This window comes from Phascolarctos cinereus, unplaced genomic scaffold (genome assembly GCF_003287225.1).
Source record: "Phascolarctos cinereus isolate Bilbo 61053 unplaced genomic scaffold, phaCin_HiC Scaffold_1;HRSCAF=81, whole genome shotgun sequence".
Classification (NCBI taxonomy): Eukaryota; Metazoa; Chordata; class Mammalia; order Diprotodontia; family Phascolarctidae; genus Phascolarctos; species Phascolarctos cinereus.
Genome location: NW_027555514.1, coordinates 271,005,472 through 271,020,895, shown reverse-complemented (window position 1 = coordinate 271,020,895; position 15,424 = coordinate 271,005,472). Strand labels below are relative to the sequence as shown.

Sequence of the window (15,424 nt, the reverse complement as noted above, 5' to 3'; positions counted from 1 at the left end):
TTCCCCATATTAATGAAATGGTAGATCTAGTACTTATCTCCTTATCCCTCTAATCTTACTAGTTAAGTGTTAAGCTCAGTTGTTTCCATGCTGCAAGTAATATCAGAACCCTCTACATTCATCACCTCAGGTCAAAGCCCTGACTGCCCCTTCCTAGTTATGTCTCTGGTTCACGATACCTTACAAAATCAGCCATAATTCCTTCACAGTAGTTAGCTCTCAGTTGGCAGATAAATGTGGCAGCCAGTGCAGGTGAAAAACATTTGGATGGGTGGGTTAATTGCACAGACCAGCTAACAACTCACCATGCAGCACATTCACTCACCTTCAGGAGGTGGGGCTGGTGCTTCATTTTCTGGAAATTGAAAAAAAAAAGTAGTGAAGTTACTAGGCTTTGTTGACAAAGGGAAAAGCTTTAATTCAAGGTCACGCACACTTAGAGCTCAGTCTTAGCTCTAGATAGCCATATTACTTAGGTGTTCCACTGACAGGGACTTGGTAGGAGGCAGAGGCAGCTCAGCGTACTTGTTTTTTATTCCTTTATTCGTTATTCCTGAAGCACCAACTAAAAATATACCAATCAATATGTCTAAGGCATACATTACTATGGTGAACTGATAGTCAATATGTTATAACTGAAAGACTAGTAGACTTGGAGTCAGGAGAATCCTAAGTCTGACTTCCACTATGGATGCATTCGTGGGACTATAGGAAAGTTGTTTAAATGATCTATGCCCCAGCTTCATCATCTGTGAAATGAGAATAAAAGTATGTTAAATACTTGTCTCATAGAGGTATTGTGAAGCTCAAATGAGGTAACAGTTACAAAATACTTTACAAACTTTAAAGCATATTTATATTGATGTTAGCTATTGTTATCATAGATTCAGTGAGTGATTGCTTTGGTGAAAAGATTTATTTTCACAGGAAAATGGTAGCTCTGTTAAGGAATGCTCAAAAGTGAGGAGGGGGACTCCAAGACCACACTTCTGCAGGCGGAGGGAGAAGCGCACCCCTCTTATGGCCAAGGAGAGAACCCTTTGAGATAAATGGTTTGGGACACACGTTTGCATGCCACCTCCCTATCTACATGAGAGATTATTTTAGAAATGGTGAGCAGACATTACATCAAAGCCGCTAGACAGAACGGCTTCCTCTTCTCTTCCATCTGCTGAGCGCTGGAGGAGTCTTCAAGCCCCTCCCTGGAGGGGTTGGTGTAGGGCTGCTCCCTACCCTAGGGGAAGTGGCAAACCATGGACACACGGAATCTCAAGCCCTGGACCTTGGGTCCTTTGCCGCCACTTCTGTTTCGTTTCTTTCCCTTGTACAGGTGACTAAAGAGTGATTTTGAGATGGGCATGTCCAACTTTGGAAGCAACCTTGTGAATTTAAGACGTCCGGAGATCTTGGGGTACCTTGGCTGGAGCTGACTGAGAGCAGGGGGAGTTTCTGCTTTGGAGTGAATGCCTACCAGTAAGACAAGGAGCTCAACCCCTGGGCCAGGCTTGCCACTAAACTAAGCTTCCAGCAGGCCAGCAAAACACCAACAAAGAGGACAAAAGAAGGTTACATGAAATTAAAAGGAGTGGTCCTTGGAAGTCCAGGAGCTAATAACCAAAAAGAGGATGGCAGTGAGGTATTTAGCCAATTCTAGAACAGGTGGTCGCAACAGTCAATCTCTTTATGAGGTGCAAATTATTTCCTTGAATGAATCAGAAAGGATTCCTGCATAGTTTCAACTTGACCTATTTAAGCAAGATTTTGACTCTGATTAATCGGAAATGAATAAAAGTAAAAACATTGACTTTGATTATCACCCTCTGAGATTACATTGAAACACATGGTGTCCAGAACACAGGAGGTCTTATACTCTGCTCTGGTCAGATCACACCTAAAATGCCGTGTTCAGTTCTGGCTGCCACATTTTAGGCCGGATACCGACAAACAAGAAAGCATTGAAAAGACAGCAACCAGGATGGCAAAAGGACTAGAGAACATGCCCTTTAAAGATCAGGTGAGAGTTCAAAGAACGTTTAACTTGGATAAAGGAAGAGTTAAGGGAAACACGAAAGATTCCTCAAAGTATTTGAAGATCTATCTTGTGGAAGAAGAAGAATTTTTCTACTTGTTCCCAGAGTACAGAGCTAGGAACAATAGGTAGCCAAGATTTTAGCTCATAATGAGGTGCCTGACAAAGTGTCATGTTCCCCACCAGTGGATATCTTTATGGGAAGGCTGAATGATTTCTTACTGGAGAGGTTGCAAAGGGGATAGCCTCTGAAGGTCCCCTAAACTCCAGCCATTCTGTGAAATTATGTGGTACTTTCATTGATTCCAAGCTATCTTGTGCTATAAAAATAAATAAGATATATTTTTTCAACACCAATATTCTCCCAACGATGCCATATGGCCATTAATCATAGGATATCATGATCTCAGAAGAGTAAAAACGTCAGGTGACCCAAAAAGCAACAAAAAGAGGAGTGGTCCGTGAAAATGGTTGTACAATGTTACTAATAATGATTTGTATGTGATAAATGATGTAAAAGATGTTGTATTCACATGGATGATTAGAAAAGGATGTGGGCAAGCCCTTTTATTAGAGCACGGGTTCTTAACCGCTATTGTGTCATGGACTTCTTTGACAATTCTCTGATGAAGCCAAAGGACTCTTTTTCAGAATAACTTTTTTTCTTCAAAATTCATAATAAGGAAATGCTAAATTTCAGTTAGGGGTTAGTGAAAATAAAAATGGAATATCTTCACCATCCAAGTTTATGAAACCCTTGGAGTCTAACCATTGACTCCTTGTGGTTAATGACCCTAGGTTAAGAACCACCTAAGTTAGAACAAGAAATAACAGATGGGCAGCCCAAGTACTATGTAAATACAATTTTAAAAGAGTTCTGTTGGACTAGTGTAATTGGGTAGATCATTTATGTAGAATTCATGAAGGATATGGACAAGAATCACAAAAGATGAGAATATAAGGATAGAATGCAATCTGCACTATTATAGGGGATACTGAGACTGATGATATCACGAATATACTGAAGTCTGGAAGTAAGTAAATGAAACAATGAAGTTTTAAAAAATACACATATTTTCCTGGATGAAGCAGAGTGATTTAATTCACTTCTTTGGAGATGTAGACATTTATCTACTACAGTATTATGTACACAATTGTCACTTTCTGAAGGTGATAGAGAACTTGGCCATGAGTCACCACTCATTTCAATCTCTGTCTTTTACTATGCACACTTATTAATTTATAAACCTTTACTAACCATAACCACTCTGTTATACAAAGAAAGAAATGATCCCAACTGGTTTGTACCATTTAAAGGCAATTTTTCAATGGACAACTTGGGGGTTTGGGGGGAGGGGCTTGGGGAAGGTTTTTTTTTTCTCTTCTAAATTACTAGACAGGTTTAGTGGTTTAAATTTTGCCTTAGAAATGGAACTGTGTCACATTCCACTCTATGAGCCTGTCCATGGGAATGCTGTTATTTCCAAAGATCTAATAAGAACAGAACTTTCTCACACTTGTTGAATAGCTCCAGATGTACTGAACAGGTGAATCTGTGAAACCTGAGTAGGCCAACTGCTGAACTGATTTCAGAGAGGAGAGGAAGATATGCAGTACTTGGGGAAAAGGATGGTGGAATGTGGAAAACAGAAGGAAACCAGCGATGAAAGCATAGCTTTCCTGTGATTATTACATAAGCCAACTAACACTCAATCGTTTAACCCAAAGGAATGCTAAGCAGGATCCTAACAGCCTGATCTCACCTCGTTCACACTTTGCTGCTTACCCAATGTTTTTTCTATTTATGACTATTGCTAGGGCAACAGGCCAGTATTTGGTAATTAATTCTTACCTCATATAGCTTTGCTTTGCCCAATTATCAGATATTTTTGTATTTGTGAAATGTTTTTGGTTTTTTGTTTTGTTTTTAGAGATTACTCTTTACATTAAACTGCTCTTCAATTAACAAAGATTTATTTTCTTTCTCTCCCACTGTCCTCCTCTCCACCCCCCATCCAACTAAGAAGGGAAAAGTAAAAACAAAATCCTTGTAACCAATAACTCAGAGCTAAGCGCTATTTGGGGGGCTGTGGGCCAATAATGTCCAATCATTTATTTTTTAAAAGATTACTTTTATTTGAAGGTTCCCCAGATCTTAATGCGGGCTATGTACCGTTTGTTTCATATTCTATAGTAAACTGACATTCTTTGCACATTTCTTTTAAAATTCTAATAGATTTAGAGCTGGAAAAAGATGCCAGAGGTCATTTAATCCAGCCCCTTCATTATACAGATGAGTAAACTGAGTCAGAGAATTTAAATGACTCCTCCAGGATCATGGAAGTTGTCAATAAGAGAGCTGGGATTTAAACCCAGATCCAAAGGCACTAAATCTTGGGCACCCCTTAATTCTAGTGTCTTGCCTCTGTTGATCATGTCTCATTTACCTTGCGTGTAGCTTGTTTGTACAGAATTGTTTTGTTTGCTTTAGACTGTGAGCTCTTTGAGAGCAGGGACCGGCATTTACCTTCCTTGTATAGCCAGCACTTATCTCCTGGAACAAAGCAGGCACTTAATAGATGTTTATTGACTGACTGACCTTTCATTGCACCACATTGTTCTGCTTCTCCCCACCCCCAACATATTCTTACGATGACTCACTGGAGTGGACTAGCCAGGCCGCTCTGTGAAAACACAGGCTCTTCATTTGGGGTTCACAGAGAAATTCCACGGGTCAATGAACTTGGATGCAAAAAAAACCCCTAAAAGCCTACATCATTATTGTCACTAACCTCTAACTGAAATTTAGTATTTTGTTCAATCATTTAAAACCATGATTCTGAGGAGTCCAGATGCCGAGGGATCTCTGCATGGTTAATAATGCCCACATTAGAGATCATTCCAGTAGAGCACAAAATCTCACAGGTCCTACCAAGTTAAAGACCTTCAGGTACAGACAATCTGACCCCAAGATGGACCACAGTACCATGACCAGCTTTTCTTGGTCTAGAGAAACCCATGACCAGAGTGATCTTGGGGTGATGAATTTTTTGGTCCCAGAAACTCTTTAAGACCAGTTACTAAGTTGTCCAAGAGATGCAAACCAAGATGTCTTGGTGAAGGGAGTGCCCACACCAAAAAACTCATGGATCCTTAGAGTATTAGCAGAATCTACTCTAATATTTCCTGGACCATAGATCAAGAGATGGGTGCTTGCAAGAATTCATCAGGTACATATGCAACTTCTAAGATGATCACAAAGAAGTATACGAAGCCATAAAGGCAGACAGAAAAAAATGTAACCTACCAGCCCAGCAGGAGACAGACAGTGAGGAGACTCTATCCAGGAGTGCAATTAACAGATACAGGGAAAGTACAACTGTTACTGAGATACCATATCCAAAAAAGCTTTCATGTCTTAGTCATGTCAGAAGATGAACCCTCAGCCAAAGCATTTTATTACCAGAGATCTGAGCACAGACATGGAAATCTAGTAACGACCCTGCAGCTCTCTAGGCATGTCAATGGCAGAATGTCATTGTGATTGAGAAGGGCAACCAATATCAAAGATAATGGCAAGGAGAATTTTCAAAGACGACGGCTTGTTCAGATCCAGGACCTTTGCTTTTGTCATCTGTAAAATGGGAATAACAAAGCTGGATCTGCATAGCTTACCTGGCTGTCTGGGGAAGGTACTGTAAACTAAGGTAAACTAAACTAGGCAGAATCTATGTGTGTGCTATTACATATGAATGAATAAAGTACTTACTAAATGTTTACTATGTGCAAAGTCACGTGTGTGTGTGTGTGTGTGTGTGGAGACAGTAAAGGAAGATACCTCCTGTTCTCAAGCAGCTCATGTCCTAATGGGGGAGACCACACAGGTACATAACAACTAGTGTATGATATCACACATCCTTAAAAAGTGTTATAAATGACAGGCTGAACCATAAAATAAGTATTTATATATATATATATATGTACATATATATATATATATATAAAATAAGTATTTATATATATATATATACATATATATATACACACATATATATATACATATACATATACATATACATATACATATACATATACATATACATATACATATACATATACATATACATATACATATACATATACATATACATATACATATACATATACATATACATATACATATACATATACATATACATATACATATACATATACATATACATATACATATACATATACATATACATATACATATACATATACATATACATATACATATACACACACACTATGAATTTCACACAGGAAAAATAGTAACTGACATTTATGTAGCTTATTCACATTTTCAAAGCACATTATATGTATTATCTCAATTGAGCCTCCAAATAACCCTGTGACTGCATTATTACCTTTATTTTACAGATGAGGAAACTGAGGCCCAGAGAGATTAAGTGACTAACCCACGGTCATACAGCTAGGAGGTATCAGAGGCAGGATTTGAATTTAGGTGTCTGGACTCCAAGTACAGCACTCTGTTCACTGTGCCTCTCTATTCATAATTATTCCAGTATTCTGAGTAAACAACAAACATGTATTAAGCACCTACTGCCTGCAAGACACTATGCTAGGCCCTAGGGATACAGAAAAAAGCTGAATCGTCACAGGCCTTCAAGGTGCTTATATTTTACTGCTAATCTGATGCAAATAACTATTCTAACAGCTGAAAGATTGAAATTACAAGGGAAATCAATGATTAGATTACTTAGAGTGGCTGAAAACCAATGGGTTGAACTGCTTTATCTTTCCATCATCCCAGCATCTAATTTACTTTGTTACATACCTTGTTGTTGTTATTCTGGACTTAAGGTTATATCCCAACCATGCAGGGAGCTTGCTAGTGAGAATTCTGTCTACCCATTGAGAATGGGACACTGAGAGGTGTAACTTCACCGGTGTCCCACAGCTAATATGTCAGAGATGCGACTTGTCCTCAGACCTTCCCAGCTCCAAGGCCAACTCTATCCTTTATACCACGCTGCCTTTCATTTTATACCAAATAGAATAGTGCTAGTTATGTTAATTTTAATGAAATGCTAAGTGAATGACTGAAATTTATGGATAATAGCATCATTATTCTCAATAGTAGGAAGATTTTTAGAAATGTATGCAAATATCTGTTCCTTCCAACTACTTGTCTGATTTGTCTCCTTTTCATGGCTAAAAATTTCAGATTTGTCTCTGTTCCTTCCCATGTTTTTCATCACTCTCTCCAGTAATTTGGCTACTATCCTCACCTTTTTTTATGGTATTTGATGACACTGAATGTCTCTTTCCTATTATACTGTACCATCCTTGGGCCCCTCTTCATCTTTTTTGCTAATCCTTCTTCTCCATTTTGTCCTGTTATGAGTAGCATGACAGTCCTAAGGCCTGGGCTCTGCCCCTGTCTATGATCACTTTCCAAGGAAAAATCATCCAGTAACAAAACCTCAATTCTATACTTAGTATATGCAGATTAACCTCAAATGGAAATCTCTAAACCTAAAAGATATTTGGATGTTCCACTGGAATTTGAAACTCATACGTGAAATGCTGAATTTAGCATCCATCCTCCTTAAGAATAGGGATTTTCATTCATTATTTTTATATCATCAGTACCCAGCTTAGTGCCTGGCACATGGCAGAAATTTAATAAATATTGGTTGACTGATTGTTACTCCATGAAAGGTACCCATTTGTAAGTTCCTCGTTACCATAACAATAACAATTCAGTTTTGCCCCTATGGCTCTACCCATTAAGCTAGGTAAACTGGTACAGTAGATAAGAGTACTGGGCCTGGAGTCAGGAAGATATAAGTTCAAATCTGGCCTCATACACGTAGGAGCTGTGTGACCTTGAGCAAGTCATCTATCCTTTCTGCTTTAGTTTCTTTTTCTTTAAAATGGGGATAATGGTAATAGCACATGCCTCACAGAATTGTTGCGAAGATAAAATAATATTTGCAAAGTGAATCACAAACCTTAAAGTACTATATAAATACTAGCTACTGGGTATATTTATATCTCTATAACTAAGATAAAAATTAATACAAAGAGAGGAAGTATGGCATAGTGAACAGAATCAGGTCTAAGAGTCAGGGTTCAAATGCTACCTCTGGGGGTTTTTTTTCAATGCTTTCCCCCCCCAGTGATTGTATTGTTTTGCTTTTTAAACTAAATCAATTCCCTTTTAACATCTCACACATATAACATGAGAGGGAATCCATTCTGTGTTCAGGAACAGGTGGTAGCGCCAGTGGGTGGGAGGAGGAGGACCACTTTTCTCCAGAGAGGTGAAGCTGCTAAATATTCACAGTATGCCCAGTATGATACATTAACTTGGTATGTTTATTGTCATTTCTGGACAAGCAGGAAATGTCTTCAGTAACTTACTCTCACTTAGCAAAGGCTCAATGGAAGAGATAGGATTTCAAACATTTGAAGAGGTTTGGAATCAGGAATTAGAAAGCAGTGCAGTTGAGGCTGGAGGATTGCTTGCAGAAGCTATTTTAGAAGAGATTTGTTCCCTGAGGAGGGAGTGGAACAAAGGACCTTGAAGTCCCTCCAACTCTAAAATTTCATTTCATTTCAATAGAACAAGCTTTTTTTTGTTGCTATTTTCTTTCTCTTTTTTTTGTAAATTTTAATCTTATTTTATTAATTTCTTTTGTTTTAGATAACCTTCATTTTCTAACATATCCCTCCACTCTCAGCTAACCATCAAGCTTAACCATTCTTTGCACAAAGATTTAAAAAGCAAAAAAACCCCACAAAAATTCAGCAAAACCAATCAAAACACATACACTATGTCTGACAATACATGCAATATTCTGACTCTGCCTTGGCAAGGGAGGGAAGTGCACTTTCTCAACTCTGCTTTGGGGCCAACTTGATCACCATAATGATGCATTGTTCGAGGTTGAGTTCTTTGGTTGTTGTAATTATTTTTCCCCTTACAATAAATAAGCATTTATTAAGCACCTACCATGTGCATTATACTATGCTAGAAGAAAAGGACTAGAAGGAATTGTGAGTTCATTGAGGGTAGGACACTCTTAGTCTAGAGATTTCTCTACCAATGCCAATCAGGAACTTCCCTTTAGACTCTGAGGGATTTGCCTAAATTTTTTTTTTACTTGGAGATTAAATAACTTGCCTGAGACCGCCCAGCAGTCTTGGTTCCCAGGCCAGTTCTACCTCCCTCTAGGCTGTCTCTCTGTGCTAGAGCATATAAAGACAAAACAAACAAACCCCAAACCAGCCCTTGACCTCATGGATTCTATACTCTGCACAAAGAGAGGCGTGTTAAAGGCAGAAAATCCTCTTGGACTCACAGTCTAACTGCACAGCCCGACACACTCATGCCTTCACACCTTTCCTTATGCAGATCCCCACTCATTTTTCCTTAAATTAAGTGCTAGCTGATTTCACTGCATTCTGACTCATGCCTCCATTCCGGCAAGGCTCTACCAGCCCTCCGACACAAGCTTTGCCCACTCCCCTTCATTTGACCAATTCAATTCAACTAAACAAAAGCACTGGCCAGGCTATATCAATAGGTGGGCAGAGAGTGCACCAGATGGGCTGACACATGCTTGGTTCAAGTTACCACTGACTGCCCCGTCTCTCCTCCCTCACTTCTTTCTATCTTCCTCCCTCTCAACCTTTCTTTTCTTCCCTGCTTTCCCACAATCAAGTAATGTTAAACACAGTTTGCAAAATGATTTTTGAAATTAATTAAAGAGTAAAGGAGAGAGGAGAGGAGAGGAAGAGAAAAAGAGATGGGAGGGGAGAGTTGAGGAGAAGTAGAGAAGAAGATTAGGAAGGGAGAAGAAAAGAGAGGGTAGGGTAGGGATAGAGAGGGTAGAGGAGAAGGAAAAGGTGAAGGAGAAGGAGAAGGAGGAGAAGAGAAGAAGAGAGGGGGAGAGGAGAGGAGACAAATGTCAACAGTGACTCCCTCTTACACCCATTTCTGAGTTCTTAGTACTTAGATACAATTGGGTTTACATGGTTTAGGTCTTCATGCTTTAAGGTGGATTGGGTTCCATCTCCCCTTTAGGTCATAAAGTCCTTTAGCCCAGAGGAGCCCTTCTACTGAACTCCAAAGAAAACCTAGAATAACTCTATGCACACAACAAATGTCCTTTACAATTTGCTGACAGACTGTCTCAATACAACAGTTTCGTCTCTTCAGCTGTCAAGAAGGCAAGCTATGCCTTCTAAAGTTCACTGGGCGAGTTTCTCATTCTGTGTTACCTTCTGGGAACACTGTGTCTTCCAGTGATGACCCTGGTTTTGGCTGAATGCATTCTCCCAAGCCACATCATTTAAGTGTCTTCTTAACTGTCGCCACATGCCATCTTTGTCTTAACAAGAGTCTGACAGAGATTAAAGCACAAGCTGTGGCTCTGTGATGAGACATTCCTTGCTTTTCAGGGCTTCTTTCACTGGGGATGAAAAGCTTATAATGTAGCTTTACCAACCTATTTGCTCTACTATTTCCTTAGCAAATCGACCTCATTTTAGAATGCTGGTTGCATTCTGTATTGCAATATAAATTCACCTTAGATCTTAAGCAAGCAGATGAAATATATTTGAGGAGCATTGTTGGAGGGAACATAATGATCTATCTATCAGTCAACCAATAAACATTTACTAAGTACCTACTATGTGTCATGCACTGATATGCGATCACAGATCAAAGTAAGTAAAAAACCCACTACTCAAATGGATGCACATTTCATTCTTTGGCATGTTTTAGTGTAGAATTGATGGGGGAGAATTTACCTGGCAGCAAAAAAAAAAAAAATTCTCATGGAATTATCCTCTGGACCTCGAATAAATAGAACTACAGCAACACTTGTCTGCTGAAAAAAAATTTATTTTTTAAATAAGGGGTGTTGCACTTTATGATTTCTAAAATTCCTCATTGCTCTAAATCTATGGCTCTTTATTCAATGAACATTTATTAAGCACCTGCTATGTGCCAGGCACTAGGGATATAGAGACAAAAAAACAAAACATGTCCTCCTTCAAGGAGCAAAAGTGCATATGTCAACTCAGGCCTTCTTAATCTTAATAAGATTGCAAGAAGACAAATCTTTAAGGATTATTTTAGAAGTATTAAGATGACACAGACACTAGCTGTGTGACCCTGGGCAAGTCATTTAACCCTGTTTTCTTCAGTTTCCTCATCTGTAAAAGGAGCTAGAGAAGGAGATGGCAAACCACTCCAGTATCTCTGCCAAGAAAACCCCAAATAGGGTCGTGAAGAGTTAGAGATTACCGGAAAACGACCAAACAACGACTAAAACGAAGGGAACTGAGCTGTCCCAAGAACCACCTCCATTGCATTGTCTTTGTGTGGGGCAGGAGAGCCCAGCCCCCGCAGATTGCTTGGTTGGCGCCTCTGCCCATGTGTCATCTTTTCCACTTCCCCAGGATAGACTCTCCCTCACCCTGCAGCACTAAATACTTTCGAAAGGCTGGATCTATTTGTGGCTGTTTTTTTCCGTATGGTCACCTACTGTAAAAAGGCCCAGGTATGCCACCAATGGCATTGCTGCATGGCATGTGCCATGGGGTCCTGACTGACACACACGGGTGGCAGCTCTCAAGTGGAATGACTGGACATGGTGTTTCTGCAGCTCTATAAAGGGCCTGGCTCCTTTCCAGGGGGAGCCCACTTCTTGCTCTCAGTAGTCAAGGGTTTCATAATTAGTCATTTAAAGGGAAAGAAACCTTGCATAAGCCTTTTGGAAAGTGCCTTCCAACGTCATGGAAAGAAGACTAGTCAGAAGCCCAGGGTTCTACTCCACGCTCCACCTACACCACTAACAGGAGTTAGGCTTAGGGAGACCCTGAGCAGGTCTCTGCCTCATTCTTGGCCTCAGCTTTCTCATCTGTAAAACAAGGGCATTGAGTCACATGATCACTAAAATCCTAACATTCTATGACTCAATGTGAACATAGTAATCATTAATTAAATGAGATAGTACATGGAAAGCACTTGCAAACCTGATAGTATTCTTACTCTTGTTCACAAAAGCAACCAAAAGCCTTGCTCTGCCTCTCCATGGAAGCCTAGAGAGAGAAAGCATGGCACAGTGGATAGGGCGTTGGACTTATCAGGAGGAAGACTTAGGTTCCAATGCTATCTCTGACACTTACTAGCTGTGTGACCATGGGCAACGCACTTAACCTCTCAGAGTCTCAGTTCTCTGTAAAATGAGAATAGTAATATCTGTTCTTCTTACTTCACAGTGCCACAGCAAAGCTCAAATAATAAAATGTGCATCGAGCACAACCTTAATGTGTTTTACAATTCTAACAAAGTCAGAGCTATAGGTGTTTTTCCAGGACAGCTTAGATGACAGAGCTATGAAACACTGGAACCAGGTACAGAAACCCAGGTCTTTAGACAACAAACAAAGTGCTTCCCCCCCCAAAAGTTACATTGTGAAATTAAAATTTTTCGTTGGACCACAGTAAATAAATCAGTTTGTATGTAAAGTAAAGAAAAAAATGTCACTGATGTTTATTCCTCCTCCCTGGAGTGAGACAGAAAATGTCCAGCATACTGGATCAATGGAGTGTCACATGGAAGAAAAACACTAGACCTTTGTAAATGAGGCCATCCTCAGCTTCGCGGCTTTTTGGATTGATGCTGCTTTTAATTCCCGTTAGGAGCAGACCATTCCATAGTACTGGAACACACCTTCAGGGTCACCAAGAATAACAAATGGAGAAATTCAGAAGTGACAGAGAAGTGACCCCAGGGTCACACTGATAGGTATAGAGTCCAGACTTTAAAAAAATAAAAAAACATTATTATGTCTAAGTCCAAGGAAGAGAATTTTCAGTTCAACATTTCCGAAACACCAGTTATGCTTGGCGGTCGGTAGAGACAAAAATTTAATAGTACCTGCCCTTGGGGAGCTTCTACTCTACAGAAGCTGATTATCGTCGTTTACCAAGATTTAGTTTGTTCTCTCATTTAACCTACATTGGATCCAGGCCCCTAGACATTAGCTACTTCATTGGTAGCTCAGCCTCTTGGCTTTGGCCCAACATTTGGGGGGAAAAAAACACCCCAGATTAGAAGATGAGCTCTTGACCATTCTCCAAGTAATATTCATTTCACATTATTCCATAAGGACATTGCTGGGCAGGGGGATGGAACAAGGTGGAGGGTGGAGGCATGGGAGATTCCATGTAGCTCTTGCCCCGAGCCTTCTTTGGGCTTCTTATTAGGTTCCTTTTTAAAAATAGAGGGAGGAGATGCCTGATGCCAGGTGTGACCATAAAAAGAAAATTCGCCAGCAGTGAACACAGTGGCTGTCAATCACTGACCCATCCACATATGTTTATATATAATGTTCCTCATTTGCTTAACTCAGGAAATCCCAGTCTCTCTTGTGCCCACTGAGAAAAGAATCTGGAAGACTGACTACGTGATACTATGACTCTAATTACTTTAAGGCATTTTCAGCCATTCCTGCAGTAAGGATAAAATCTACATACTCCCCAAATTCAAGTATATTATATTCATTTAAAGAGGAGCAGGGTATGGTGGAAGGAGCACTGGATTTGCACTCTGAGGACCCTGCTTTAAATCCTTGTTCAGCCATGCTTCTGAGTGGCTTTCAGCAAACTGCTTCTCCTAGCTATACCCGTTTCCCCCTCTGTAAAATGAGGGAGTTGGATTAGAGCATGGTTTCTTTTTAAAAAATAGTATTTTATTTTTTCCCCAATTACATATTAAGAAAAATTTTTAGCATTCAATTTTACAAGATTTTGAGTTCCAAATTTTCCTCCCTCTGTCCCTCTCCTCCCCTCTTCTGAAAATGGTAGACAGTTTGATATAGTTTTTGCATGTGCTATCATGTGAAACATGTTTCCATATTCATCACAGGTGTGGACAAAGAAACAGATCAAAAGGAAAAAAAAACATGAGAAAGAATAAAGTAAATGAAAAAAAATGTTTTGATCTGCATTCTGAGTTCATCAGCTCTCTATAATTTTCCTTCCTGAGTCCTTTGTACCTGTCTTGGATCACTGTGTTGCTGAGAAGAGCTGAGTCATTCATAGTTGATCATCACTTGATGTTGCTGCTACTGTGTATGATGCTTTCTTGGTTCTGCTCATTTCGCTTTGTGTCAGTTTGTATGAGTGTTTTCAGGTTTTTCTGTTCAAGATTTCTTATAGCACAATAGTGTCCCATTACATTCATGTACCACAGCTTGTTCAGCCATTCCCCAATTGAGGGGCAGCCCCCTCAGTTTTCAAAATTTTGCCACCACTCAAAGAGCTGCTATAAATACTTTTGCATCTGTAGGTCCTTTCCCCTTTTTTATGTAGCTCAGGGTTTCTTAATCTGCTGTCTACAGATCCCTCAGTTTCCATGAACTTGGAAGGGAAAAATATTTTGATAACAGTATTTCCATAGGGGTCCTTAGGCTTCACCAGATGGCCAAAGGGGTCTATGACACACCAAAAGGCTAAGAACCCTTGGACTAGATGATTTCTAAGGTCTATTAAAAAATCCTATGCTCTTACCCCTACGATCAGCTATGATGAAAGAGAAATATACATTCACTTGCTCAGAACTAATTAATTCATGTTAAAATACTCGAAGGGCTCTCACATGGAAGAGGGCTTAGATTTTTTTCCACTCGACCCCAAAGAGCAGAACTGGAAGCAAGGACCTGAAGTTGCAAATAGGCAAATGGAAGCTCGATTTATAAGGTAAAGCTTCTTAGCAATAAGAAACCACTGGAAGTGGAACAGGCTGCTCCACGAAGTGCTGTGGGGGCTCCCTCCCTGGGGATCTTGAAGCAATTGCCTAGATGTTAGGAGAGGCTCTGTTCTGTGCATGACCTCTAAGGTCCCTTCTAACTCTGAGCTTCTAGAAAAGGGGACTATCCTGTCACTAACTGTACCCAGCACAAAAGGACAGGCTGTTACCCATTTAACAGCTGAAAATCTCTGACTAGTCATAAGACCAGAGGCCTAGAGAGAAGGGGCCTTAGAGGCCATTTAGTCCAATCTCCCCATTTTTCAGATGAGGAAAATAAAGCCCAGGGAGATTCACTCACCTGCCTAAGGACACCCGGCAAATAAATTTTGCAATAGATGGGAAAGCGGAGCTCATTCCCTTGACAGAGGAGGGAGTTAATCACCCCAGGGAGTTAGAAGAGGGCTGTAACAATCAATAGTAGTTTAGCCAGACCCTGCCTTCCCAGAATATATTTCAAAAAGGAATTGAAATGAGAAGGAATTGAATGAATAATTAGCTTTTCTGTTTTCTTTGGTCAATGGACTTTTTAAAGCAGAAAGTCCTGTTTTTCTGATAAA

The 15,424-nt window shown here is 39.8% G+C and overlaps 1 protein-coding gene across 1 annotated transcript in view; it reads right to left on the bottom strand.

Annotated features, from left to right (window-relative positions):
- The window catches only part of MYBPC1 (myosin binding protein C1), a 108,175-nt gene that overhangs the window by 79,879 nt on the left and 12,872 nt on the right, over positions 1-15,424 (bottom strand). The window contains exon 2 of the mRNA XM_078146791.1: positions 326-355. Coding sequence (XP_078002917.1) covers positions 326-355 — 30 coding nt within the window. The remainder of the gene's footprint in view (positions 1-325; positions 356-15,424) is intronic.